The 25,450-nt window shown below is 61.4% G+C and overlaps 6 protein-coding genes across 6 annotated transcripts; all 6 read right to left on the bottom strand.

Moving 5' to 3' along the window:
• Window positions 1-4,873: 4,873 nt before the first annotated feature.
• Window positions 4,874-8,884, bottom strand: LDBPK_181020 (hypothetical protein, unknown function; the record flags this gene model as incomplete). The annotated part of the gene is made up of 1 exon (XM_003860067.1): window positions 4,874-8,884. One exon carries the CDS (start codon window positions 8,882-8,884, stop codon window positions 4,874-4,876), a length of 4,011 nt encoding a protein of 1,336 aa, XP_003860115.1.
• A 2,087-nt stretch (window positions 8,885-10,971) lies between these two features.
• Window positions 10,972-11,310, bottom strand: LDBPK_181010 (dynein light chain 2B, cytoplasmic, putative; the record flags this gene model as incomplete). Its single annotated transcript, XM_003860066.1, has 1 exon — window positions 10,972-11,310. The coding sequence occupies one exon, from the start codon at window positions 11,308-11,310 to the stop codon at window positions 10,972-10,974; it is 339 nt and encodes a 112-aa protein (XP_003860114.1).
• Window positions 11,311-12,618: 1,308 nt separating this feature from the next.
• Window positions 12,619-13,962, bottom strand: LDBPK_181000 (hypothetical protein, conserved; the record flags this gene model as incomplete). The annotated part of the gene is made up of 1 exon (XM_003860065.1): window positions 12,619-13,962. The coding sequence occupies one exon, from the start codon at window positions 13,960-13,962 to the stop codon at window positions 12,619-12,621; it is 1,344 nt and encodes a 447-aa protein (XP_003860113.1).
• Window positions 13,963-14,838: 876 nt separating this feature from the next.
• On the bottom strand, window positions 14,839-16,323 carry LDBPK_180990 (UDP-glucose pyrophosphorylase; the record flags this gene model as incomplete). Its single annotated transcript, XM_003860064.1, has 1 exon — window positions 14,839-16,323. The coding sequence occupies one exon, from the start codon at window positions 16,321-16,323 to the stop codon at window positions 14,839-14,841; it is 1,485 nt and encodes a 494-aa protein (XP_003860112.1).
• A 1,484-nt stretch (window positions 16,324-17,807) lies between these two features.
• On the bottom strand, window positions 17,808-18,383 carry LDBPK_180980 (hypothetical protein, conserved; the record flags this gene model as incomplete). The annotated part of the gene is made up of 1 exon (XM_003860063.1): window positions 17,808-18,383. The coding sequence occupies one exon, from the start codon at window positions 18,381-18,383 to the stop codon at window positions 17,808-17,810; it is 576 nt and encodes a 191-aa protein (XP_003860111.1).
• A 1,001-nt stretch (window positions 18,384-19,384) lies between these two features.
• Window positions 19,385-25,378, bottom strand: LDBPK_180970 (hypothetical protein, conserved; the record flags this gene model as incomplete). Its single annotated transcript, XM_003860062.1, has 1 exon — window positions 19,385-25,378. One exon carries the CDS (start codon window positions 25,376-25,378, stop codon window positions 19,385-19,387), a length of 5,994 nt encoding a protein of 1,997 aa, XP_003860110.1.
• Window positions 25,379-25,450: the final 72 nt, after the last annotated feature.

Raw genomic sequence — 25,450 nt, 5'->3', positions numbered from 1 at the left:
CCTGGCTGCCGCGCGACGTAGCGATTTTGGACTTTACTCGTCGCCGGACTTGTGGCGTACAGAGTTCGTGATTTCCATTTCGTCTGTTTAAGTGCCAACCGGCAACACGAGCGAAAGCGTCACGGGGTCCCGCGTCTTATCCCCACCCCACTTCCTCTCCCCACGTGATCGCCCGTCCCTTCGTGTCGTTGCGTTCTCTCTTCATGTGGTGCTTGGGCGGGTGCGCGGCCTCTTGTTTTCGTCCGCCTTGATGACCGCGGAGACGGCCTTTTCGGTTTGACAACGTCAAGCGGCAAACGCAGCACTCAGGGGGAACAGCGACATGGCAAGTGGAGGGGTGGTGGTGGTGGCCGCACGACAGAGCTCAACAAGGGGGGGGGGGAGAGCACGACCGCAAGCGATTGGCCCAAGCGGATAGTGTGCTTCGATGCACTTCAGGCTCAAGTGCAGAGCAGGCCACGCGGTCAGTGCCGCAAGCGCTGTGGCGGCCCTGCTTTTTGAATTTTCCGAAACTCTGGGACGCGATGAGGCCACAGAGTGCTGAGGACCTCGTCGAAGTGTTCCTTTGGCCATCTGGTTTTAGAGACTCGCACCTCGGTGGGGCTGAGTTTGCTCGAACATGAGCGGCAACGATTTGTATGAGGTGTTGCGCGGGTTCGCGTATGTGTGCCAAACGGGCCTCCTCACGAAGGAGGTCCAGTCGCATCCTCTTCCGGACACAGCTCTGGCGCATGAGCTGATTGTATTGCTCTTGCACGTAGAAGACATCAACGCTGTTGGCAAGGCTGGTCTTCTTGCCGCACTTCCACTGTCTCACCCAGCGTGGATAGCCGCGGAGAGGTGATCGCGATCGCGATCGCACACACACACACACACACACACACACACAATGCTTTTGCAGAGTTCCGCCTCCGGCCGCATGATGCCGTCAGCGAGAGCGTTGTGGATCATTTGTTTGGGTGTGGGGAAGCAGAAAGCTCCCATCGCAAGACAGTCATGCAGAGGTGGGCGGGGACTGCCATTGCCTTCCCTGTGTGTGTATGTGTATGCTTGTGTACCATGGATTGGCCGGGTGGGCCGTTGACGCTCTGTCTGCTTACTTTCTCTGCCGGGGGAGCGTACGCTACTCACATTGCCGGCGACGGCGGAGTGAACAAGAGAAGCCCGGGAGAGACTTCTCGTGCTTTTCGGCGAATGGTTCCGTTCTGCCTCAAAGTAAATGGGCAACGATGCACATGCTGGATCGACGACTCGATTAGCAGCGAACGGGTGCAAGCGTGACCAGCAAGAGCGCAAGTCTCCTGCGGCGCTACGCCAGCTCGGACATGTCCACCGGCACTAGAAGAGTCCGCCAGCCGCACCCAAGGAGAGCGTGCAGGCTCTTGGTTTCCCCACAGGGTGGGGTACGAGACCCTGATACCACGGCAAGGTGGCCGGCATCACTAGGCGCGCAGGAAGGGGAAAGAAAAGAGGCGGGGGTGGAGGCCTAGCATCGGAATACGTGCACGCCCGCGCGAATGCGTGGCGGTTGTGGGATCGACATATCGTGCAAGACGGGGAGGGGGTGGGGTCACAGAAAGACGGAGTAGATGAGACCGCGACTGACGCTCGCGCACCACGCACACAAAGCACAGAGGGCGGAAGAGGAGGAGCGAAACAGCATCGACTGGAGGGGTTGGCTGCTGCTAGGAGGCGAATTATAGTGGAGGGGTGTGGGAGTGATTCCCTTGGCTCCCTTGCCCTTCTCTTCTCCGCGGGATGGGCCACACCTGAAGGCGATAAAGCAAGCACGAGCGCCGTGGGAGAGGAAGGTTTGAAGGTAGCAAGAAGGGCGTGTACGAAATAGGGGGCATACTGCGAGGTCATCGCTTGTATACTTGTGCACGGTGACACATATACGTGCACAGAGAGCAGGGCGGGGCCTGGGCAGCAGATGGGATATGCGTGTTCATAGCCGGTGATGTGAGCTACCCGCTCAGCGATCGACGGAGAGAGAGAGAGACGGATGAAGAAGGAAAAAGGGAGAGAGGCACTGCACAATGCCAGCGCGGATGTCGCCGCAAGCACCATCACCACTTTCCCTTTCGCTTCTTGAGCCCTCCCCCTGTAGTCGATGGACACCTAGTTTCCCACCCGGAGGCGCGTCTTTTACTTCGATCCGCCGCGTGCGCATCGTGTCTGAAGGCCGTCAAATGCTCTATCTTCTCTCACAGAAGTACTCACTAGTAGTACTGGTCATCGAATGGTGGTGGCGGTGTGTGTGTGGGGGGGAGGGGAGGAGGCTCGTGTGCTGGCCATTGCTTTGCGTGAACTCCGCTGCCCGATCTGCTGCACGCCCATACACTTCCACCCCAGCATGCCCTCTTCTGAATCCTCGTGTAGTTTGTTATCCGTGTTCACAGCTCTTCAGCTTTCCCCATTTTGGAATACCGGCACGCGTGTGCCTTGCCCGGTCGCACAAAGGTCACCACACGAAGAAAAAAGACACACACACACACACACACACACACAGGCAGGCAGGCAACGCACGAAAGAAGCAGAGGATGCCGTGGCCACGGGGACAGGGCGAGTGGGTGGGGAGGAGAGGGTAGGGAAAAAGGAACCCCTGCAACGCAACTACTCTCTCTCCCCTCCTGCATTTCCCTGGCGTTTATACATGTTTTCCTGTTTTCTTTTTTTATTTGTTTTGTTTCGCCTTTGGCATTACGCCAGGTTTCACGAGGTGTGTGTATGTGCGTGAGCGTGGCAGGCGTCGAGCAGCAGCGAACACGCAGAGGGAGGCGGAGCGGGCGTGAAGAAAGGCATTCGTGGTGGTGGGTGAAGGAGGAAGGAGGAAGGAGGGAGGAGGGGTCCAAAAGAAGCAGTAATGAGGAGGCACCACACAGCGTCCCCCCACCACCTCCCTTTCTCCTTCCGTTCCTCAGGCTCTTCCCCGCTCCACTGCCATCACGTCACCCGCACCGCACCCGAAGACATTCATACAGAAGAGATGCGTACATGCACAAGGTAGAGAAATATACTGGTGGGGGTGAGGGCAGGTGTGTATGTGTGTTCGCGATGACGCCTCCGCAGCCCTCTTGTGCTCTGGCCTTCCCTTGCTTCTTTTCTGCCGCCGACAGAGAGATGACGGCGACGATGGCCGAGCCCTGCACATGAGGTGAGGCGAAAGGAAGAGGCGATGAGAGAGCAGAGGTGGTGGAGGTCGCATCAGCCGAACACCCACACGTGTGTGTACCAGCATAGAAGATAGTGTAAGGGGAAGCGTAGCAGATACCGTCCCTTCTACCCTTGTGCTATTCTGAACAAGCAATCAATACAAAAGAGGAGCGCGTGATAGCGGTGGTTTCGGGTGAGGGAGGCTTACTCACACGTCGCGACCATCGAGCACCTCATTCTTGGCGCGAGACTCTTCCTCAGCAACCCTGCGATCGCGAATGCGCTTGCGGGCGATGGCGCGCCCCTCCTGGCGGCTCGTCAGCTCCGCAGCGGGCCAGAAGATGAAGCACATCAAAGACGCAAAGACGACACTGATGATAGCAGCCATTACCAGAAGACCCGCCACGCAGCCCTTGCTGCACGTCTGATTATTTACGTTCTCCACCAGGTCTCCAGGGGCGGCCGCGGCGGGGCTGACGAAGAATATAGCCGCCAACGCGACAGCAGCGATTAGAGTTCTGATGGCAGACATGGCTCTTCAAGAAGATGTTTCGTGCAGTTGGTTGCTGTGCGCTTGTGACACAAGGCAATGAGAGGAAGAGGCTCGAGTAGAGACGTGTGGGCGTGGACGTAAGCAAGCCGTTGATATCTGTGCTCTCTCTTTTTTCTTTTCAGTTCTTTGGCTGAGTGAGGCCGGGGGTCTGCGGTGGCGAGACGACAAGTCAGCGGCTCAACAGCTGCACGACGATCACATGCAACAGAAGTCTCAGCGAAGGAGGAAGAGGGGGAGGAAGTTGAAGGTGGTGCCCAGCGAGAGGCGCATATGACATGCATGACGGATGCTGAGGCAAGACGGACATAGAGTGAGAGGGCGAGGCGGAAGAGAGAGGTGCACTCGGCTTCGGTCAGCGCTTCATCATCCTTTCCTTTCGTTGCCCCCCACCCCCCCCTCTCCGCACACCAGGACCCGAGACACACCTTAGCAGCCGCGAAAAGTGCGACACCGCGTGTACAGACAGGCGCAGATGGATCTGCTTGGTTTCCTCTTGAGCAGCGTGGTATATGCCGCAACTTCCGTCCAGGCTGCATCAGCGGCTGGATGGCACGCTTTACCGCCTTGCACTGGGGCACGCGTAAACCTTATGATTCTTTTCCTTTCTTTCCGCTTACATCTGCCGAGTAGCGTGACAGGACGATGGACGCTCCCCTCTCCTTCCCCCGTCTCCACCCGCAAGCGGGCGAGCGAGCGAAAGGGCACCGATGGACACGGAGGGCACACGGGGGGGGAAGACAGAAGAAGAACGTTGCTTGCATCTAGCCGCAGTGGGAAAAGTATACGGTGGTAAAGCGGGAAAGAGAGAGGGAGACGCGCACAGAAAGAATCGATAACACCGGCATCAACGCCAGCAACAACAACGACAACGATATACCGACAGCGACGGCCTTCATGCCGGGAGGAGGCCAAAAAGAAAAAGGCGGGACGATGGTGGTGGACGGAGCGGACGCGGCACGGCTGCCAACGCTGCCTTCCCTGATCTCTCTCCCCCTCTTCCTCCTCTCCTCCGTGTATCGATTCGACAGCACCTCTAAACAAAATGCGCACATGCAGAGAGACATGAAGCCATCATCCAACAACGACGGCACCCCGACAGGCAGCGGCACCGCCTGTCATTGTGCCGTTCCCTCCTACGCACCTTGCCCTTGTCATTCAGAGACCCTATTCGCCGCGGATCACCCGCTCCAGTTCGTCGCGGATGCTCTGCCACTCCTTGTTTTCCCGTCGGAGTGATTCGTAGAAGGTGCGGAACTTCTTCATCTTCGCTTCCGCCTCCGCGAGTTTGGTGCGATGCTCCGTTTCGATGCTCTGCCGAGTGCTCTGCAACTCTGTCCAGCGAGTGCGAAGCTGAAAGGTGTCTTCTTCAATGCGAGCAAGCTCCTCGCGAAGCTCCCAGAACTTCCGCTGATGCGCCTCCTGCCGCGCTTGGGCTGCTTGGCGGCGGCGCGCCTCTTCACCTGTGAAGGTGAGAGCCACGCGAACAGCACCGTCAGCGAGGGCTTGGCCAGTGCGCTGGAAGGGGCTCCAGACATTGGCCGTCATTAAGGTCGACATGTTCACGCGCGTCGAGGCAGAAAATGCGCTGTCGGCCGCCGCTGCCAACTCGCGGACGTCTTCTACAACAGGGTGCTGCGGGGAAGAGCAGGGCGCTGCGGATCGACCGACTTGCGCCGACACAGCACGAGGCCTGGGGCCGCCGCTGCAACGGTGCTGCCGACTCGTTGCCGAGAAGGTTGGTGAGGCGGCACACCTGCAGCTCTGACGCGGTGATGGCGGCATCACTGCGCTGGCGCAGCCTCTGCTGTTCCGCCCACTTCCAACTGCAGTGGAAGCTCGCGTCATCGCCGATTCGGCGGTTGCGCCAGAGGCACGGGGTGTGCCGCCACTTCGCCGGAACGATGACGTGGCGATGGGTGTGACGGCAGTTCTGACAGGGGCCCGCCGCGGCGATACCGTCACACCTGCATGCGCGATGGCGGTGCTGACCGCCGCAGCTCTGGCGCAACCCTCTGTCTCTCCCGCCGCGGTGTGGGCGTTTCTGCGGCCAGGATGGAGCGCTTTGGTGGGGGAATGCGTGCAGAGCTGCAGCGCGGCGCACGCCTTGGACGAGGTTCCCGTCAGCGATTCGGCCAAGGGCGTCGTGATGTTCGGCTCTGCAGGCGTCTCGGAAGGGCAGGAGGCCGATGAGGGACGCTTGCACGCCGACCACGCGCTTAGGCAGCCGTGACCCGTGCTTGGCCTCGTGCTGCTGGGGCGTTGACGCATGGTGGTCTGGCGAGGGTGTCGGCCCGACAGCGGCGGCGATGTCACAGGTATCGCTGCTGCTTCTTCTCTTCCTATGTTGCCTCGCTTGCACGTTGCAGCGCACGTGATTCTTAGTGTACGTCGATATATGCGGCATGGCGGCGGTGTCGCAGCTGCCCCACTCCGCAGCCCACCGTACTCCGACCGCGCTAGCGATGTGCACTGGCTGTCTGGGGCATCGCCGTAGCTGTCCTCCTCCTTTTCGCGTGTTGATACTTTCGCACTGGCGCGGCTGCGGCTGCGACCACTTGTGGCGCGGCGCCACTGAATTCCCCACAGTGGCTTCTGGCCAGCCGCCGTGGCACTGTCTATCGCGCGCAGCAGTGCGGCGTCGTTGAACTCCTCCGGCTCCTCCTCTTCCCACTGAATGGTGACAGCCTTGACCCCGAGCTCGGCGAGCTGCCTCGCAAGCGACGCCTGATGTCGCCGCAAGGCATCGATGGCGCGACGCAGCACCGGGGCTACGTGCTGCCGGTAGGTGTCATTCAGCTGCATGGTGAGTTGTCGTCTGCCCTGCCGCTCTGCCTCGATGGCGGCGGCGTAGTCTGCTTGGATCTGCTGTTGCTCAGCGTCAAGGTGCTGACTCACAGCTGCCACGCGGGGGTAGGCATACACCAGCGTCGGCAGCAGAAACGGTGCTGGGGTCACGCGGTGGTGCGAAAGCGAAGAGGCGGCGGAGGAGGGGAGGGGGACGATGCCGTTTGGCGTGCGGGGGCCGACGCTGCTGCCGCGGCTGCGCCGGCCGTGCTCCGGTGAGGAAAGGGAAATCTGACGCGTCGCACGGTCCGTGGACGCCGCGACGGCGTCGTTTGGCGGAGTGAGCCGGCCGATTGGAGACGTGAGGGCCGGTGTCCCGTTCGCCCTTCCGTTGCTGAGGTGCTCCTCCTCCCTCTCCGACGACAGCGCAACCGGCGACAAGGGGGACAGCGCGCCCATTTTCTCGCCGGCGCTGCCACTGCTGCCGCTCAGGTGTTGCGGAAGCTGAGGCTGCTGGAGCTTGACGCCGTACTCGAGGGCAAGACGGGCTTTGAGAGAATCCTCTTCCTCTTCGGTTGCCAGCTCCCGCGCGCGTAGCTGCAGCTCCTCTTCCCGCTCCCACGACGTTCGCGCGAGGCGATCGAGATTGGCCAAGAACGTCGAGAGTGGTTTCGAGTCCAGATGTGCCTCCGTGGCCCCGCCAAAGAAACTGAAGAAGCCGTTGTTTCCGTTGTTGAGGCGGCGGTTCAGCGTGGTGTAGGTGGGTCGGGACTGTGATGGTTGGGCGCGCTGCAGCCCTTGATCTGCAGCGCCACTGGGATGCTTGATCGTTAGGCGGCGCATGCTGTTGCAGCTCGACAACGCCGCTGCTGGTGGGGCGGAAGGCAGCTGAATGCACACCTTTGCGAGGTCTTCGACCTCGCCGAGCAGTTCCTCGAGAAAGTCGCTGATGTCATTGCACGTGTCGAGGGAGGCGACGGAGCTGGCTGGGGACGACGGTGTCCTCTCCTTTTCTCGTGGGTCCTCTGCGCTGCCGCCATCTGTAGCGCCATCGGCTCTTGCGCTCCGTACATGGTCAGCGCCTTCTTCCGCGTCACCCGCTGTCGTCCCTGCTGTCGCGGTGTGCAACAGCTGTAGCTGCTTCCACAGGTTTTGGAGCCGCGAGAGTTGGCTCTGCGCGACGTGCAGGCGATTCTTTTTATCCGCCATCATGTTGCACAGCAGGCGCACCTCGTCCTGGCCGTGCTGCCGCTCGCGCAAACGACGCACCTCTCTGGTGGCAGTGGCCGCTCGTGACTTGTAACTATCAGCCTGTTGCGCCATCACCGCCTGCTTCTCGCGGAGCTTCTCCAATTCCGCTTGACGTGCTGCCACGACAACGTCGAAGCGGGCCATGAGTTGATCGACATGCGTGAGCCTAGCTTGTGTGTCTCGTACGCGTTGGCGCAGCCGCTCCCGCTCCACCAGCATCCCCTCGTCGCAGCCAGGTGGTCGGCGAGGGAGGGGCTCCTCCGGCCGTCTCTCTGATACGTCCTCCGCCTCGTCGGCGGCGCTGGCCATTGGTGTGGGTGCCGCTGCTAGTACTGGTGCTGCGGTGCCCGATGCAGTTCCGGTGCACGTAGAGGAGAGTATCGCTGCCACTAGCTTGTGGACTGATAGACGCTGTGTTGGCATCCTCATCTGCTGCTGCGCTCCGGTGCTTGTCCCGAGGTGCCCTTGCCTCAGTTGCTCCTCTGTTGCCACAGCAACCGCCGTTGCTGTTGCCCTTATTGCTGGACTCACGTGAAGGAACGGCGTCGGCGCCGTCGCCACGCCGGTGGCTGAGAGGACGAAGGGGGTGAACGGGGTTTCTTCGGCGAGAGACAGCACCCACCGCGGGGTGGAGGAGGACGAGGACGAGTCAGATACGGCGCGCCTCGGTGTCTCTGCCCCGCGCAGCACACTCGCGGCCCTTTCACCACTTTCACCGGGGCCCACCGTCTCAGGCGGGGTGGTAGGGCAGTAGAAGTACTCCTGCTCAAACTCGTAGCTCGCGTTGACGTCGTCGCCAGCGTCATTGCTGTGGCCAGCGCTGCGTGCCGACTCAACGCGGTCGCATGCGTCGACTGTGTTCTTTGTGACTTGGTCAGCAACATCGTTGCCGATCAGGTCTACTTGCCCGCGGCTGTCGCTGCGGCACCGGTCTACAGTGCCGGCGTTCACGAGGGCAGCGAGGTCGCAGGCCAGGGCATGCATCGCCTGCTTCTGCTGGTCATAGGGCAGCGGGCTCTCACGGGCCTCTTCCGCAACGTCGTCGTCGTACAAGTCGATGCAGTCGCGCGGGTCGGGTCCAAGCACCGATGATCGTCGTTGCTGCGATGTGCTGCTGCCGCTGCCTCTACTCCCGCCCATCTGATTCTGCTGCTGGCTCCAGGATGAGGGCCACCGCGGCGCCCCTGGCTGAGTGAGACACTGCTTCTCGTCCTCTTCTTCTGCTGTCACGTCGCTGGCGCGGCCTTCGTTGTCACCCTCCTCCCACGTGAAGAGAGGCGCAGGAACGGCTGCAAGTAAGCCAGGGCGTCGGTTACTGCGAGAGGACGTTGGTAGCGCATTCACCGAGCGCGTCGCCAAGGGCTCCACAGCGCCCGCAGTCGCGCACGCAGAGCCAGAGCGCTCCACATTGATGGCACCTCTGGGGCGGCGCTGGCTGGAGCCCTGGCTGTGCGACACACTGCGCGGCACGCGGGGCTGTGATAGAGACGGAATATCGGCCTCGGTGTCAACGAGATCAAAGGTTTCGCCGCGGCTCTGCGTGCGCTTCGTGCTGTTTCGCGGTTCGGACAATGACGGAGAGGACCGCGCGGCGCTGGATGACCACAACAGATCATCCGAGCGAATGCCGTGGCTCGCTTGACTATCGCTGACGTGAGAGCCCGGGAGAGGGATCCGCGCCACCGCGGGTGGCGACGGCGAGGGCTCCATGAGTCGGTAGTCCTCCAGCTGTACGATGGGAGCTCGCATGATCGTGTGGTGTGGTCGTACCTTACTGACTTCCTACGCATGCGCGCTCGGAGCTCAGGCTGGAGGGTGAGGAAAGGAGTAAAGAGAGAGAGAGAGACGAGAATGAGGCTGCAGCAAGAGTAGTGGCGCGTACCGGGGAGAGGGGAGGGGCAACGTATCCGCTGGCTCTGACGGTGGTGATGATGGCGGACAAACGTACTCGAGCGAGCTCTAAGAAGGAGAGGAGAGGGAAGAAGGCAGTGGAGGAAAACGAAGGACAACACCGACAAAAAGGAGAAGGAGGAAGGGATGAAAGCTCTACGTTGATCTATGTGAGACTAATGGGAGAGAGCGCGCGCGTGTGCGTGTGCTTATTTCGGAGGCACGGACAGACCAGTCATATACACAACCGCGCTCCGTTGTCTTTCCCGCGCTCGCCGCGCTTGTTGTTTGTGTCTTCCAACGAGTGGCTTTGGAAGACGAATGTGAATGTGTGTGTGTGTGTGTGTGTGTGGGTGAGCTGAGAAGAGAGAAGAGGAGGGCGGAATCGGAGACGGGCGTGAGGCCGCACACACCAAGGCGGGCGTGCAGAGGTGCCCGAAAGCGAGACAGCCGTCAGCTAACGAGAGAGGAGAGCAACACACACGCACGCAAACACTGGCAAGCAGAGAAGAGAGAGAGAGAGAGATGGCGGATCGATGATGATGAGTGGCCGCCTGCGGGGTGCAACCACCACCACTCTGGCAGCGGCATCGCGCACTCTCCCCCTTTTCAGTTGCCTGTGCTGTTCACCCTTTTCAACGAGAGGTAAGCCGCTCATCCTGAATAACCTCTCATCGGTGTCACTGAAAGGCATCGCCAAACCCCTCTTCCCGGGCCTCACGCACCCATGTGCCTGTGTTGCTGCACACGTACACATACACGCGCGTAGGTACGTTGGGAGGTTGCAGAGGCGAATGGGCGACATAGCATTCCACCTTGCCTTTGTACACGCACATACACGCATATATGCACATCTTCTTCTACATAAACCTCAGCTCATCGCTCCTGTATATGCCCTGGTGAGGGCAATGGAACAGGGCTTAGGAGGGGCAGGGGCTCCAAGAGAGGAGAGAGGGGTGGGACATGCGTACGCTATCAAGTGAAGTGCGCTACGGAAAGAGGACGAGCATGACACGATCTGAGCAGCGGAATCAGCGCGCACATGTGCGTGTGGTGTGCCTTCCCGTGATGAGGCGCACCAGCAGTGCTTCCTTCCCCGTTATGAGTGACGCATACGCTTCTCCGCACTCGTCCGTTTCCTTGTCCCACCACACATTCGCCAACCAGTTCTTCACACACGCACACATGCCCATGCGCGTGCATCTTGACATTCCCGTATTTACATCATAGAGACCAACAGAACACGAGCCAGACCCCCCCCCCCCCCTCCACACACACACACAGAGACAAAGAGAGATGAGGTGCGCACGCCATGCACGGAGTGCGGACACACGCACTCACTTCTTAGCCTCTACCTTGTCCATGTCAGCATCTTGGATGATGATGAGCATGTACTTGTTATCTGGTGCCACAATGACCTCGTCCTTCTTGGAGCGCAACCGAATGAGCTGGAGCTCGTTGTTGCTGTCGATCTCCTGCAGCACTGTCTTGGCGCTCATAGCCAGCGGTTGGAAAAGCGCCGCATACTGGACCGCCAGCTCCCGCGACGCCTCGGTGAAGCTATGGCGGATGGCGATGCCTTCATTGTTGATGATCAAGAACCCACGCACGCCGCGGTGAGAAGTGATGCGCTTCACCAGCTCCTCGATATCAGGACCGGAGCCGGCGGCAGCCATGTTGTGCCGTTGCTCTCGTTCGCTGCGGGCGCCGGGCCGAGTGAAACTCCTTCTCTGTTTGTGTGGGTCTGTGCTACGCGTGCCACTTCGCCGGGATCAGTCACGTGTCGTTCTTCGTCGTCGCAGCTCCAGTGCCCCCTCCCACTCCCGTAAGCAAGAGCACGTGAATAACAGTGAAAGGATGAAGGAGTGAGAAAGTTGAGAGGGAAGAGGCACCCGCCACTGCAGCCATGCCATGCATGCACACATGTAGATAGAAGCACTGGGGACCGCGCGTCACCGCGAGCAGTCATCGATACTTTGCTCATCATCATATGCATGTGGGCGAAGAGGACTCCCTGCAAGCATACAGAGCCGTGCCGAGCGGCAACGACAGAGGGGAAGACGGCGGTACCGCTGCACACACCGACACACGTACACAACGAGACATCGTTCGGCCGCGGGAGTGAGCAGTTCTCTCTCCTCTGCTGACAAGCCACGGCGCCTCTGGCTACCCTCTCGCCTCTCTTTCTCTTTGATTTCTGCACTCGAACACACACGGATGTAAAATGGGGGAGACAAGGTATCGGAGCGAGAGAGGGAGGGGGGCGGTGTGCTCCCTCGACACGAACCACCGGGAGCCTGGTGACAACGTGAGGTACTACTACGCCCTCCTCCTCCCCTCCCTCCCCGTCGCCCCTGCTGCTGCTGCTGCTGTTGCTCTCCCTCGAGAAGAAAAAAAATAAGAAAAGGTGGGCTTCCAAAAGAGAGAGAGCGAGGCTCAGGGCCAGTGTGTGTGTGTGGGGGGGGGGGAGGGGGCAGAGCAGCTGTGGTAGCGCGGTAGCACGTTCGACACACACGCTCAGCCGTCATAGTCGCGGACAGCGTGCGTGGCGCTCTTAGTGACCACAGAAAACTAGAAGCCACGCGCACAGACGCATCTCTAAGAATGCAGATGAATACGTGTAAAGCATACCTGAGCACGTGCCCGCGCGTGTGACAGAGTCGATACGGAGCGACAATAAGGGATGGCCATGAAGGTGAATCGAAGGTGACAGGGATAAGGAGAGGGGCTGGCGGCAGGGCGGGGGGTGGGAGGACTGCGTCGCTACACGGTATGTCGAGTCGGCAACAGCAGAACAGACAGCAAGAGAGCTTCCTTCTCTTGATGTATACACACAGAGAAGCCCACGCACGAATTCGCATCACTGCCACCATCCGCTAGATGTACTCCGCCGAGTTCTCTGCCCCCCCCCCCTCCGTCACCTTCTCCGCGTCTTCCATCGTGGTGGACCCCGCGCCGCTTGCGCCCTATGATGCCTTGGCTGATTAGTCTGTGTGAAGCTTCTCGAGGAACTGCATGTCGCTGCCGAGTTTCGTGAACTCGAACAGTAATGTGAAGAAGATGCCGTCCAGCACGGCAACGGACATGTTTGCCAGTGAACCCTTGAAGAAGCCCCGCACACCTTCCTTGCGCGCGAGGTCGTTGGCGACGCGGTAGACGCGGCGGAACGGCAGCGACGACTTCCACGTTTGCTTTCGCACCGTTGGCGACAATGAGGACGTTGCCCCACCCCCTCCAGCAGCCACCATCGTCTGCTCCTCCCAAAGCCCCGGCGGAAGGGCTTGCTGACGAGTCTGAATAACCGCAATGGGGTTGAAGAGGAGCGTCGTGCACACGCTGGCAATGATACTCGCCACCGCGTTCAACAGCGGGTTGTCCGTTGGGGAAAGGAGCCAATTCTGCCGCCACAGGGGAACCGACTTGGTGTCTGACGCCGCCGCGGCGGCGTCCCGGTACTCCTGTTCCCACACGGCCAGCTTTGGTGCAGCAACGACGTAGAGCGCCTCCTTTGACTTTGTGTAAAGCCCCCACCAGCACCCGCTCGATGGTATGCGCAGCAGACCCGCACTCAGACCCTGATACACACCACTCAATCCACAGCGAACGCGCTCGCCGGGCCAGACGCGTCCAGCCGCGACTTCTTTCTTCTGATACAGTCCCCAAACCGTGCGGAATGTCTGCGGCACGTTCGTGTACGAGTTCGTCGACGCCATACTGTACCCCGCCGTCATCTGTCGGTTGCACACAATAACAAGGGGACTGACGAGGAGCAGGGCGACGAGGTCGCCGCACATTGCCCCCACCGCGGCGGAGTAGCTGCTTGCTGCGAATACGTTCTCCGCGCGCTTGGGCGAGGCGGCCTCCACGTACTCCTTCACCGCCTCCAGCGTGAAAAGGTAGCTGGTCTCGCCCAGCAGGTTGCACAGCAGCGCCGCCCCGACCCCACGATAGCATCCTCGGACGCCGCCCTTGCCAAAGTCGTACTGACCCTTGGTGCACGTGGCGCCGTACGCCGAGGTGCGACCGCCGCGGTAGGACGCCTTCACAAGGCCGATGACCGTCGGCGGCGTGCTTTCGCGCGTCACGCGCTTGCGACTGATCGCGAGCTGTATGGGGTGGAAGAGAAATGTGCGAGCCCCAATGTTGGCGGAGAGCAGCGCAAACCACGTCGGGGCGTGGAGGTCAGAGAAGTTGCGCGTCACGGCATTTGTGGAGAGACTACCCGATGCGGGCAGCGCCGCGGCCACCGCGGCCGATGAGACGGCACCCGACACCTCTGTTGCTGCGACGCCGTCCGCGTACCGCGGTGACGACGACGATGCAAGCATGGCCGTCTCGATTAGATACGACAGAGCACACACACGCGCACACAAACGTTGTCCTTCGCAAGCCCTCTTGTACCCCGACTTGCAAACTTACTCGTCTGCAGCGGATGCGCGTCAGCCGATCTCTGATGTGATGGAGGTTGATTCCTCTTAAAAAACTCTCTGTGTAGCGGGTGCGCGTCTGCTTCCCTTGCTCTCGAGCGGTTCCGTTGTGCAGCGATGTTCGCGTATGCGCTCTCTGCCGCTGGCCGTTGCGCCTCACTCTGCTGGCACTCTCTCTTTCTCTCGCACTCCTTCTTTTGTTAGGATGACGTATGCGTGTATGAGGAGGTGGCGTGAGTGGATGCATGCAAGTGGGGCAATGAGGGAGAGGTCAGCGTGGGGGGGGCGATTGCCAACACCACAGCAATGCTGACGCCCCTCTTTCGTACTAGCCTCATCCGCGGAGGGGCGCGCGAGATTGTTGAGCACATGCCAGTAGAAGATGAAGAAGGGAATGGGATAAGGCAGGGAATGGCACACACGCACGCACACGTATTTCTGCGTAGCAACACGTTAAAGACGTTGGTGTGTGTGTGCTGGAGGGGGTAGGGTATCGTAGGTGGGGAGGGAGTGTAGGCAGGCATCGACCTCCGCCGCCGCTTCACCTCACGACAAAGGAGCTGCTGTGATGTTAGTGGCTCTTCAGGGAGGGGGAGTCAACAGTAAACCCCCGCACATGCAAGCATATAACTATACACAGACATATATATGAGTGCACTTGCCGCCGGGCATCAGCGGTGCTGCACTCTTCCCCGCCCTGCACGACCGGTTTTGTCGGCCGTGCTCAGTGCGATGCTACATCTGTTCCTCGTCATTTTGCTCAGCTGCTCGTGACCCCTACTTGTCTGTCGACTGCGGCGGTGACGCCGTTGTGTCGTTTAGCTTGGCGCCATCGGGGATCACGAACGCCGAGGCGCTGTCCGCGTTCTCAATCTTGACCGTGCCTGCGAGAACGTTGCCAGCGCCGAACTGAACCAGCCCCTTCACTGTCACGCTCTTGCACTCGACCAGCGATGGCACGCCGTGTTGCACAAGCTTCTCAAAGCCGCTCATCATCTTGTAGTGCGCGCTGTCGAGGTCGACGACGGGCGGGTGGCCGTGGCAGCGGTCGTCCAGGACGAGGCGGAAGTCGTCCGTCACGACGTAGGCGTCGGAGCGCAGAGCGAGCAGATCGGCGCACGTCTTCACTGGCGCGAAGCGGCTGCGTGGCACGACAATGGCCGATGCGCTTTCGAACATGGCGATCGCGGCGCCCATGGCAGTTTCCAGCTGGTACACCTTGGGTGATGCTGATTTAGATGGATCGACCGTCTTCTCGTTGCGGATGACCGGCAGCGGCAGCGTGCCGCCGTGCTCCTTCATCATCTCCAGCAGCACCGGGAGCCTGATCCATAGGTTGTTCGTGTTGAAGAAGGAGTATTTGTTGATGTCCTGGAAGCTTTCCATGTCCGCCTTGGGGCACTGGGCCGATTCCCGCAGCAGCAGCCCCCTCTTCTCGGCGTCTGGTTGACCGTCCTTGCCCTCCACATACACCGTCTGCCGAGCCAGGTGACCGCCTTTCTTGTCGCTCTCCGTTCGGCGGCACACCTCCATCAGAAAGTCGATCTTCTCCCTCTCCATGTACGCCAGCACGCGCTTGTCGATGGTGGCGCCGAGGTTGTCGCCGTTGCTGACGAACATGTAGCGGTAGCCCTGCTTGACGAGTTCCTGTAGCTTGCCGGAGCCATACAAAGCGGTGTAGATGTCACCGTGCCCCGGCGGCGCCCACTCGCACCCCGGGTCCTCGGCCCAGGCCGCGGGCTCGAGCGTGTCCTGCAGTATTTTGGGCACCTGGTTCTGCATCAGCTCTACCTCAGAGTCAAAGACCTGGTACAGCCACGGGTAGCGCGCCTTCAGAAAGCTCTTGGTGCTAGCGGAGGTGTTGAAGCTGTCCATCAACATAAAGCGCAGATGCTCGCTGCAGTGCTGGCGAAGGTACTGTACCTGAAGCGCTGTAAAGTCAAGAAACGTCTTGCCATCCTTGACCTCGAGCAGCGTCTTGGCGTCGTGCAGCCCCATGCCGGTGCCGAGGCCGCCGTTCAGCTTCAGCACAACGGTGCTCTGCAGGACAGCGTTGTCGCACTCAATGGTGAGGCTGTCCAGGGCATCGAGGGAGTCGACCGGCATGATGGCGGAGTCGGGAATGGACCCCGTCTCGCCTTTACTGACCATGACGTGCTGTGCGATGAAGGTGCGGATGCACGCCTCGTTCACCTTGGCGTCGCGCATCTTCTTTACGCACGCCTGAGCGGCGGCGCTGAGAGACTTCATGTCGTTTTCCATTGCTTCGCCTCCGTAACAGCACGAGCGAGGCACTGCGGCTGTGCAGGTGACACGAGAGAGGAGGATAGCGGGGTCAAGGGGTAGAGTGCCGGCCAGGAGGTGCGAGTGGGTTTTGCAGAAGATGATGCCAAGTAGATCAATGGCGGAGAGGAGGGGGGAGGGATGGAGGGATAATGGGAAGGAGGGAGGAGAGAATATTGAGGAAGAAAGTAAGCAACACTAGAGTAGAGGCAGACAAATGAGGAGAGGCAGCAGCAGCTCGAGACCTGCTGCTGGAAGGTTGCCGTGTTGGGTGCTGGCAGGCGATGGAGGTGGGGACTGGGGCAACACCGTCCAAACACGCACACGCACACACGAAGGCACTGCAATGCGTGGGACAGTAAGGAGGGGGTCAAAAGGAAACCCAAGCGAAAAACGAAAGCGGACGAGATGCCTGGTGCTCGAGCGAGAAATGTTTGGGGGTGGGAGTGGGATGGGGAGGCACAGACGGGCGCAGTGCGTCACGCGACGAACGGTTCGTGTGTGTGTGTGTGTGTGTTTGTGCTCCAGGGTCGGGACCAATGAGTCACTCGCTCGCTAAAGGGGTAGAAACGGTTTGTGCTGCGCGGTAGACGGCTTGGGAAAACAAAGGCGAACACTTGCACACAGACAGACACGCACACACAGGAGGCACCGCCAGCACCGTTCAGCGGGTATGGGAAGAGAAACCAAAGAGAGAGGGAGGCGAGAAGGAGGGTACATATATCGATAGAGACGTACACGCGTGCCAGGTATCATGAGAGGGAAAAGGCGTGTAAGAGGCACGGCGCTCGTGAAGCCCCACGGCTGAGGGAGGCAGTCTCAAAACAAAGCCGTGAACGAAAAGCAACAGCATCGGCCTTCTCTGTTGCCTAAGCTTCTCTGCCGCCCTTTTCTGACCATTCGCCAGTCTACGCCTCGTTGCACCCGTGACGGACACACACACATACACACGCACATGCGACTTGTTTTCGATTCGATGCCTTTGTTGTGCTCCGCACCTCCCTTGAACTCTCTCGCCTGCTTCCCTGCCTCAACCTCACCCTAACGTTACTCCTGGTTTATAAGAGGAGAAGACGGAGAGACAGGGAACGGATGAGGATGGGGGTGAGGGTGGGGGCATTATCGCTTACTCGATGTAGGGCACACAGCACAAAAATGCGGTCGTGGGGCAATCGAAGGAAGGACTGTGGTGGTGAGGAGGGGGACAGGGGCAGGCACAGCAGCGCTGGGGGAGCACCGACCCATAACCGATACACGTGCAACAGCGGCTGTTTGGAGAACGGAAACGAGAACGCGCCGCCCACATTGCCGCCCCTTCCCCACTCGGTTTCCAAGCTCTTCCAGACCAGCACAGTCCAGTACACACACACACACACACACACACACACACACAGCCACTAATGAAAACGCGACACGAATCAGCAGGGCGTGCAGACGGCAGAGGGGAAGGGGAGAGGGAGAGCCTACATTGTAAGATGCGCGAACATGCGCTGTAGCTCATCTTCGTTGACGTCGTCGTCATCTGCGTCGCCAACGTCTTCCCAGTCGGCGTCGTCCTTGTTCATGCCTGCTGCCGCGCGTGCCGCACGCACGTTGTCGCGCTCGCCGATCAGCCGCTTCAGTTCCACCTCCAGGCTCGAAAGCTCAGAGGCGTGCTTGACCTGCTGCTCTTGCTTGAGCTGGCGTATGTACTTGGCAAGCTCTCGGCGCTCCGCCTTGGCAGTCTCGCCGCGGCGAGTGCGCTCTTTGCGGGCCTCGAGGTCCCGCAAGTGCTCCTTGAGCACCATCCGCTCCGCTGCCTGCTGCTTCAGAAGCTTACTCTTCTGCTTCTTCAGCGACGCGATCTCGCCAAAGCAATGCTGCTGCTTCTTGCTGACACCATTCACAACACGCACTCGCGTGGCAGCCGTCCTTGGCTTCCCCGCTGTCTTGCCGGCACCCGCGCGAGCGGCAGGCCCATCTGCCGAGGACTTCTTTGCTGTTTTCAGCTTCTTCTTGCGCGCCAGCCGGTGGCCCTTGGCGATGCGTCTATTCACCATTTTCCGTTCGGTAGTCGTTGTGCGTCGTCTGCTGCGATTGGTGTGGACACGCATATACGTACACACAAATATATAGGTATGTGTGCATATGTGGGTAGGAAGAGAGAGAGTAGGGGGAGGGAAGGCGCGCTATGAGTGAGGAGGGGATGCTCAGAGGACGAGCAGGCCGAAGGTAGGTAGAGGCTCACCACCGCCATTGGACAGATGGGGAGAGGGAGATGGAGGGAGAGACAGGGGCGGGCCGCCAAGGACACGAGGTGGAGAGACGCACGCGTGCGCAGCGGCCTTCTTTCCTTCACCCACCCCCCTCCCCGCATACACACGGCGGAGGGGGAGGGGCGAGTGTTGCGTTGGCGTTTGTCACAGGTATTGCTGGTGAGGCGCGAAAACACACACACACACACAAAGGCGTAGCGTGCTCGTGTGTATAAAACACGTAGAGGCACCAGTGATACATATGTGCATACATTTCGAGGTGGCGGGGCGCGAAGACTGTGCGCGTGCGTGCCCACATGTGTGTTTCTCACCGTTGCGTGTGTGTGTAAGGGATGCATAAAGTTTCCCACGACGTCTTTCGTCTTCCTCCTGCACACCAACACACACACACACACATACACATACACATACGCACCGTGAATCTAGTCCCTGTGCAGGTGCGAGGAGTGTTTCCTCTATGATACATCGGCAATCAGATGGCGCACAGGAGAGACGCGCACGCACGCACACCCACGCGGTTGCAGTCAGTGGAGGGAGAGGGACACGCACAAAACAGGAAAAAAGGCAAGAACCAGGTCCACACACGCGGTAGTGAGGGGCGTCGAGAGAAGCAGCCGAGAAAGAGAAGGGAGGGTGCAGGTCTGCTACCTCTGACGGGCCCGCTTCTAGTTTACACGCGAGTTGTAGCAAAAATCCACAGACACGCACATCTACATACGCCTGAACACGTACAGGCTCACTTCGCGCACGCGTCACTGCTTTCACTAAAGGTAACCGGTGCGCACTCATCCCTGGGAGAGCGACAGAGGTTGCGTTTCGGCCGCGACGGCGGCGGCAACGGGAGCCGCTGGTGCTAGCAGCGCCTTGACGGCCGGCGTCATGGCCCGGTTAGCATCACTGCTACTAATTCCGCTGCTCTTCACGTCCATTGCATTGGTTTTCCTGCCGTCGCTGTGGACTGCAGCCCAGTGGTGAGGTCCATGGGTATGGAGGCTGAGCAAAGACGCTGCAGAGGCAGGGCCGTTGTGCGAGACAAGGTGGCCAGCGCGATCGGCAGGGTTGGCAGCGACGATGCTGCGCGCAGCACTTCTCTCCGGCGCTTCGCCCATATGAGCCGCGGACTGCGCGGTATGGCATTGACGCGGCGGTGGCGTGGGTGGGCGGAGCCGCTGCGGGGCGAGGGGAAACCGGTTCCAGCCGTCGGCTCTCCTCTCTGCCACAGTCGATGCAGACGAGGAAAGTGCCGGGGCCCGCGGAAAGTCGACTGCCTCGACTCGGCAAGCCGCTAACGGCGTGGAAGCCTGTGCTGCCGATGCTGCTGAGGTTGTGGACGGCTGCTGCTGCTGCCCTTGGTGCAGCTCAGCATCCGCTTCAGCACCGGCCACCTCGACGTCGCCATCGTGCACCTCGCTTCGCATGGAGAGGGGTATGTAGAGGAGAGAGTGCTTGCAGTCGGAAGATCGCCGTGCCGCTCTGCGGTGATTGGCGGCCTCCGCTGCCGTTGAGGCGGCTGTGGTGGAAATCGGAAGCGCAATCGAAACAGCAGCGCTGGAGAAGTTGGGTGTTGGGGCGCTGAGCAACGCGGCATCACCGGAGGTGTCCTTGTCAACTCGCGCCGAGATGGGGGTATCGTTGTGTTGGCGCCGGCACAGCGGAAGCTCCTGCAACATCGAAGGCGGTGTCAGGGGCTTTCGCGGCGCTGCGGTGGAGCACCGCGTCTTGGGCATCGACCCTACTGTTGTAGTCAAGGGAATGAATCCCGGATCGGGCGCGCCGACAGGTTGGGCTGTGGGAGTGCGCCCCACGAAGCTTGCGCGGAGTAGCGGCGCCGCCGATGTGGCGTGTGCCGTGGTGGTACAGCGCCCCCGCTCCGCGATGGCAGGGGAGGGCAGCCGCGACGCGACTCCTGCGTCAGCGTCTTGCGAGACGTCGTTGGCAGAGCGCTGAGAAGTCCCCGCAGTACCAACCTCTGCATCTCTTCCCTCTTGCTCCGTCGACGGCCTCCAGATACCGACAAGCCAGAAGTGCGTGGTGTTCGGGTAGGTGCTCAGCAGGGGTGGCCACGGCCCACTAGCTCCCTCTCTATTCTTGAGAAGATGCGCAGGGGTGGCCGGGACTCGCCGGAATGACGGACGCGAGGCGCTGCTGCGTGCGCGGGCGGGAGTTTGCAGCAGTTTTCGCAGCAGCGGCAGCGGCGGTCCGCGTGGGCGGCGGTGCGGCGACGGGATCGCTGTCTTGCTTTGCGCTTCGCTTCTCTCGCGGTGCCCGCTGGCCCGAAAGCTGTTCGCGTGACGGTCGTCCTCGTCCGTCGCCGCGGCACCGCCGCCCTCTGGCGCCAATGAGGTCGCGAAGTTGTTGGAGGGTGGCAAGAGGAGCGTCTCGTGCGCCGGCAGAGATGCCGTGACGAGAGAGTTGGCGTAATAGTGTATGCGTGGTGTGACACTCATGCAGACTCGCAGTCCGCTCGGAGTGCCGTAGGAGGTTGGGCGCGGTAGGGGCCGCAGTGGTGGCACAGAGTCATCACCGTTGGTGTGCGTCGCCCCGTGCGACGGACCCGCCAAGCGAGGGCAGGGAACGCTGTCGGCGTCGTCGGCACCGAGCGGGATCGACGACGGCTGTGGTGTGTGGGAGAGGGAGTCGCTGCCCTCCGGCTTGCTCGTGCTGCTGGCAAGGTGCTTGTAGGCGACGGTCTCGCAGTAAAAGCGTCGCTCGCTACGCTCCGCGTCACTCCACGGGTCGTCCACGCCGTTCAAGAGCCGCACGAGCTCGCTGTGGCGAGCCTTCGCGGCGGGGCTCAGCATGGGCCGGCGCAGACACGCGAGCGGCATCGACTCGTACAGCTGAATGATCTCGCATCGCGCCTCTCGCTCCGCTTTGAAGAGACGAGCGGCCTGGAGCAGCAGTAAATCAGATGGCATGCTCAGCAGCAGAGGCGAGAAAAGTGGTGGAACCCGCATCGCGGTGGCGTAGAAGATAGCCTTGCACCGCAGCAGCGGCTCGCGCAGGAGCTCTTGGCGCTCGTCCAGCAACCGACGCTCCAGCGCCACCCGCTCCGCGGCCTCGGTGCGGCAAAGAAGCTGTAGGTAAGCGGTAACCAAGTCGTCCTCCGTGGCCAGCGAACCCGATGATGTCGGCGAGTCAGATGCGCCGTCGCCCGCCGTCGACGCCGCAGTGTACGAGTGGTCGTCGTCATCGTGCGCCGCCACGGAGCCGTCGCTACTGCTCGCCGTCTTATCGTCCTTGATGCCACGGAACCGGAACATTTGATGCTCCAGCCGCGCAAACGCAGCAAGACACTCGCGTGGCTGCGCCGTAGATGTCGGCCCTGCCCTGGTCGACACCACTGGACTCGCCTCTGGTGAGCGGATGCGGTTCGACGCGCGCGGGTCGAGCACAACCCCCGTCAGCGCGGCCACGCCTTCCACCCAGTCCTGCGTACGCACGCACGGCCTGTTCTGCAGTGTCTCGGCGCCGTCCTGCACGATGGCGTTCCACTCGACTTGCTCTGCCCGAAGCAGCTGCAGGGACCCTTGGACGCACTGACTCACCACGATGGCCCGCTCATCGCGCTGCATCTGCAGTCTACGGTAGAGATTCTGTGCTTCCCAGCGCTGCACGTAGCGGCGAATGACGTCGAGAGCGTGATTGCGCTTTATCTGCTCATACAAGTATCGGTGAAGGGAGCGCACTACCTCGCCGCGAAACACGCGCTGTAGCAGACGCGCACTTGTATCCTTGGCGCGGCGCAAGCGCTGCAGCCGGAACCGCATCCACGGCACGAGCAGCTGCACGGCCGTCTTCTGCTCCACCCTGCGCAGCTGCAGGCGCCGCCGCCACTTGCACTGGATGCGGTACGCGGCGGCAGGCGCTATCACCTCATCGAAACGACGACGCACGCGAAAGGCATGCACAGGCCTGAGGAGCTTCGCATACGCGACGGCAACCACGGAAACTGCGATGAAGGACAGCGCGGCGACAGGCTGCTGTATCGACTGGCCTTTCGTGCGCCGTAAGCTACTCTCTCGTCGCCTGGTGCTGCCGCTTCGCCCTGCACCGAAGCAGCGGCTCGTGTCACTGTTGGCGGTGCTGCCGCCGATGCTGCGACGCCGGTCGCGCGAAGCTGAGGTCACGAGCTGAGCTGACCGCTGACGACGGGGAGGGTGTACGCCTACTTGGATGCGATTGCGAAACGACTGCGCCAGCTCCTGCTGACGAGGCGAGAGCGCCTGTGCCTTCGAAAGGCGGGCGTGAGAGGAGATTTCACTGCTCACGAGCAACGGCGCCTGCAGGATGGTTGCCGCAATCAGTGCTTTGCCCTTGCCAGAGGCACCGCCGCTGCTGGGCTTGGAGGTGTGGTCCTTGTCGCTATCGGACTTGCCTGCGCCTTGGGTAGTCTTGACGGCCATGGAGGACGGTTGCGGTCGCGGCGTCGACGATTCGGAGGACTGCGCTGACTCACCCACGATATCGGCGGCGCCATCGATGGCAATTGGCTCGGCGTCTGCCCGCTTATCGACGCCAGCGTCGAGCGCGTCGTTTTTCACGCCCGACGATGCTGCCGCACTGGCGGACACCAATGCTGACGCGGAGAAACGAGTCGGCAGCAAGAGCGGCGGCGCCACTGCTTGACGGAGTCCAAGCGTGCCCTTCTCCTCCTCCTCCTCCTCCACGCCGTCGGCGCTGTCCATGCTTTGCACGTTCACCAGTGCGCTGTGGAGGGAGGTGGCGCTTGAGGGGTAGTGCGACGGCTGCGCTTGTGACGCCGCCCCGCTATGGCGCGCGCCAGAGTAGGACGGCAGCCCATTCGCGTCGGAGACAATTGCACTGTCCTCGCTGGTGCTTGGCACGGCCGCAGAGGGGACGAGGATGCTGCTGGTTAGGGATCTGGGCGGACTCGTCACAGGCGACAACACGAAGGGCTTTACGTGGCCAGTGCTCTCCCGCCATGAGGAAGAGGCGGGGCTGCTGCGAGGACTGCTGGAGATGCTCGCGTCAAGGACGCTGCCGCCAGCGCTGTCGTTCCCGACGTAGTCTCTTCCGTGAACCCCAGACGGCGCGCGCACGCGACTTTCTGAACCGTCGAATTGATGGAGAAGTTGACTCGTGGGAACACTTACGCGAGGGGGCTGCGGCGGCGGTGTTCCCCCACCGGTCTTAACTCCTCTCCCAATCGACAGCGGCGCCGGCGGCGGAGGCGGTGGAGGGGGCAGCTTGTCCACCATCGACGTTGCTGCCGAGGCTATGGAGAGGGAGCACATCGAGTTGCTGATCGAGTGGTCGCGCTGCCCGAGCAGCTGTCTGCTTTGGGGTGTGGAGTCGCCTTCTCCGCTCTCCTGCTGCTCTCGCTGCGGGGTCGTCATTGCCGCACCCTCCTCTTGTTCTGCTTTAGAAAACCGGAAGACCACCGCGCGATGGCCGCCGTCGCTGCGTTCTCTGGGACTGCGGCGGTCGCTCCCGCTCGACGGCCGCGAGGCGCTCATGAGGGACGAGCTTCTCGCACCGAAGGAGAGCGGGGAGCCCGCAGGCGCCAAGTTGCCTTTGACAGCCCAGGCCCCACGCTGGCCGTCTTCGAGTGCCGGCATAGACTGCCGTCGCTGATGTACCAGTGGCGGTGGCGGCAACGGCTGGCATGCGGTGGACACCGTCTTCACCGACGGCATGTCGAGTTCTGGCATCGAAGCTGCGGCAGCGAGCGCGTGCAGGGGCGGCTGGGCCGCAGGAGGTGGCTGCATGTACCGCGTGTCGACCAGCGGGAAGCTCGTGGATGAAACTCCCGAGGCTGGCGATGGCTGAGCGGGGTCTGCGTCGTTGACGACACCAGGCGTGTCGAGGCCCCGCGACGCACCAGCTGGCGATTCCGGCACGAAAGATAGACGCCGTCGCATCCCGCCGCCGCGCTGCTGTATCACCGGCAACGGGGAGGGCACCCGCGTCGCCGCCCGCGCGCTCGTCGGGTTTTGAATAGCGCGGAAGGAGGAGGAGGAGGTGGCGTCCGTATCCAAGTTGCCACTGCCTGGGCTACTAATGTGGCGGGGTGGCGGGCCCTTCGAGCCTACGCCACCAGGTGCGCTGCCGGAGCCGCGTGTGTGCCCGCTAAAATGCGGCGTGGTGAAGGCAGCATGCAGGGGGGCGGCGGGGGGAGAGGCAGTGACGGGGGTGCGGCAGAGCTGCGCCACTTTGCCATCGACGGAGGAGGCGAGGGCGCTGGCGGCAGCTGGGAGTGGCCCAGGGGAGACCCGAGGAGAGCCTGGCGAGGGGTCCTCTCTTCGTCTGCTGATCACGGAGCAGCTGTTGCTGGCCGAATTCCCCGCAGAAGTCAGCAGGGGGGCCGACGTGGCAGAGCTGCTTGAGCTGAAGCTTCGGTTACTGCTCCCTCTTGCAGCTGCCATCAAGGCCGAGTCGATCCTGCTCGCACTCGGAATGCGGCGACAGTCGCTGCTCCAGTATCTGGTCACAGACGCGACATCCACAGTCTCGATGCCCTCAGAAGCGCCGGTTGTCGCGACGGGGGCGCCACGAGCCCTTCGGGCGCTCGGCGGCTGTGCTGCCGGTTCTCCTCCACTCAATGTCGCACTGCCACTGTGTGGGCGCTTGCGGCTTCCACTCTTCCTCCGCGGTGTGAAAGTGTCCGTAGTGGAGGTGGGGCCCCTCTTCAGGTTTGATGTATGGGATCGAGTGCTCTTGGTTGGAGCGGGCGTGCTCGTGCTGCACGCCACACTGACGTGGCGCCTTCGCTTTGAGGGGAGCGTGACGCGCCGCTTTCTGATGTCGTCCTTCATGCTGAGGCGGGGGCAGAGGCATAACACATTAACACGACAGGGAGGGAAGAGAAGGAGCGGGTGCACGATGCC

This window comes from Leishmania donovani, chromosome 18, assembly GCF_000227135.1.
Source record: "Leishmania donovani BPK282A1 complete genome, chromosome 18".
NCBI lineage: Eukaryota > Euglenozoa > Kinetoplastea > Trypanosomatida > Trypanosomatidae > Leishmania > Leishmania donovani.
The sequence above is the reverse complement of the archived record's forward strand: the minus strand, read 5'-3'. Positions and strand labels throughout refer to the sequence as shown.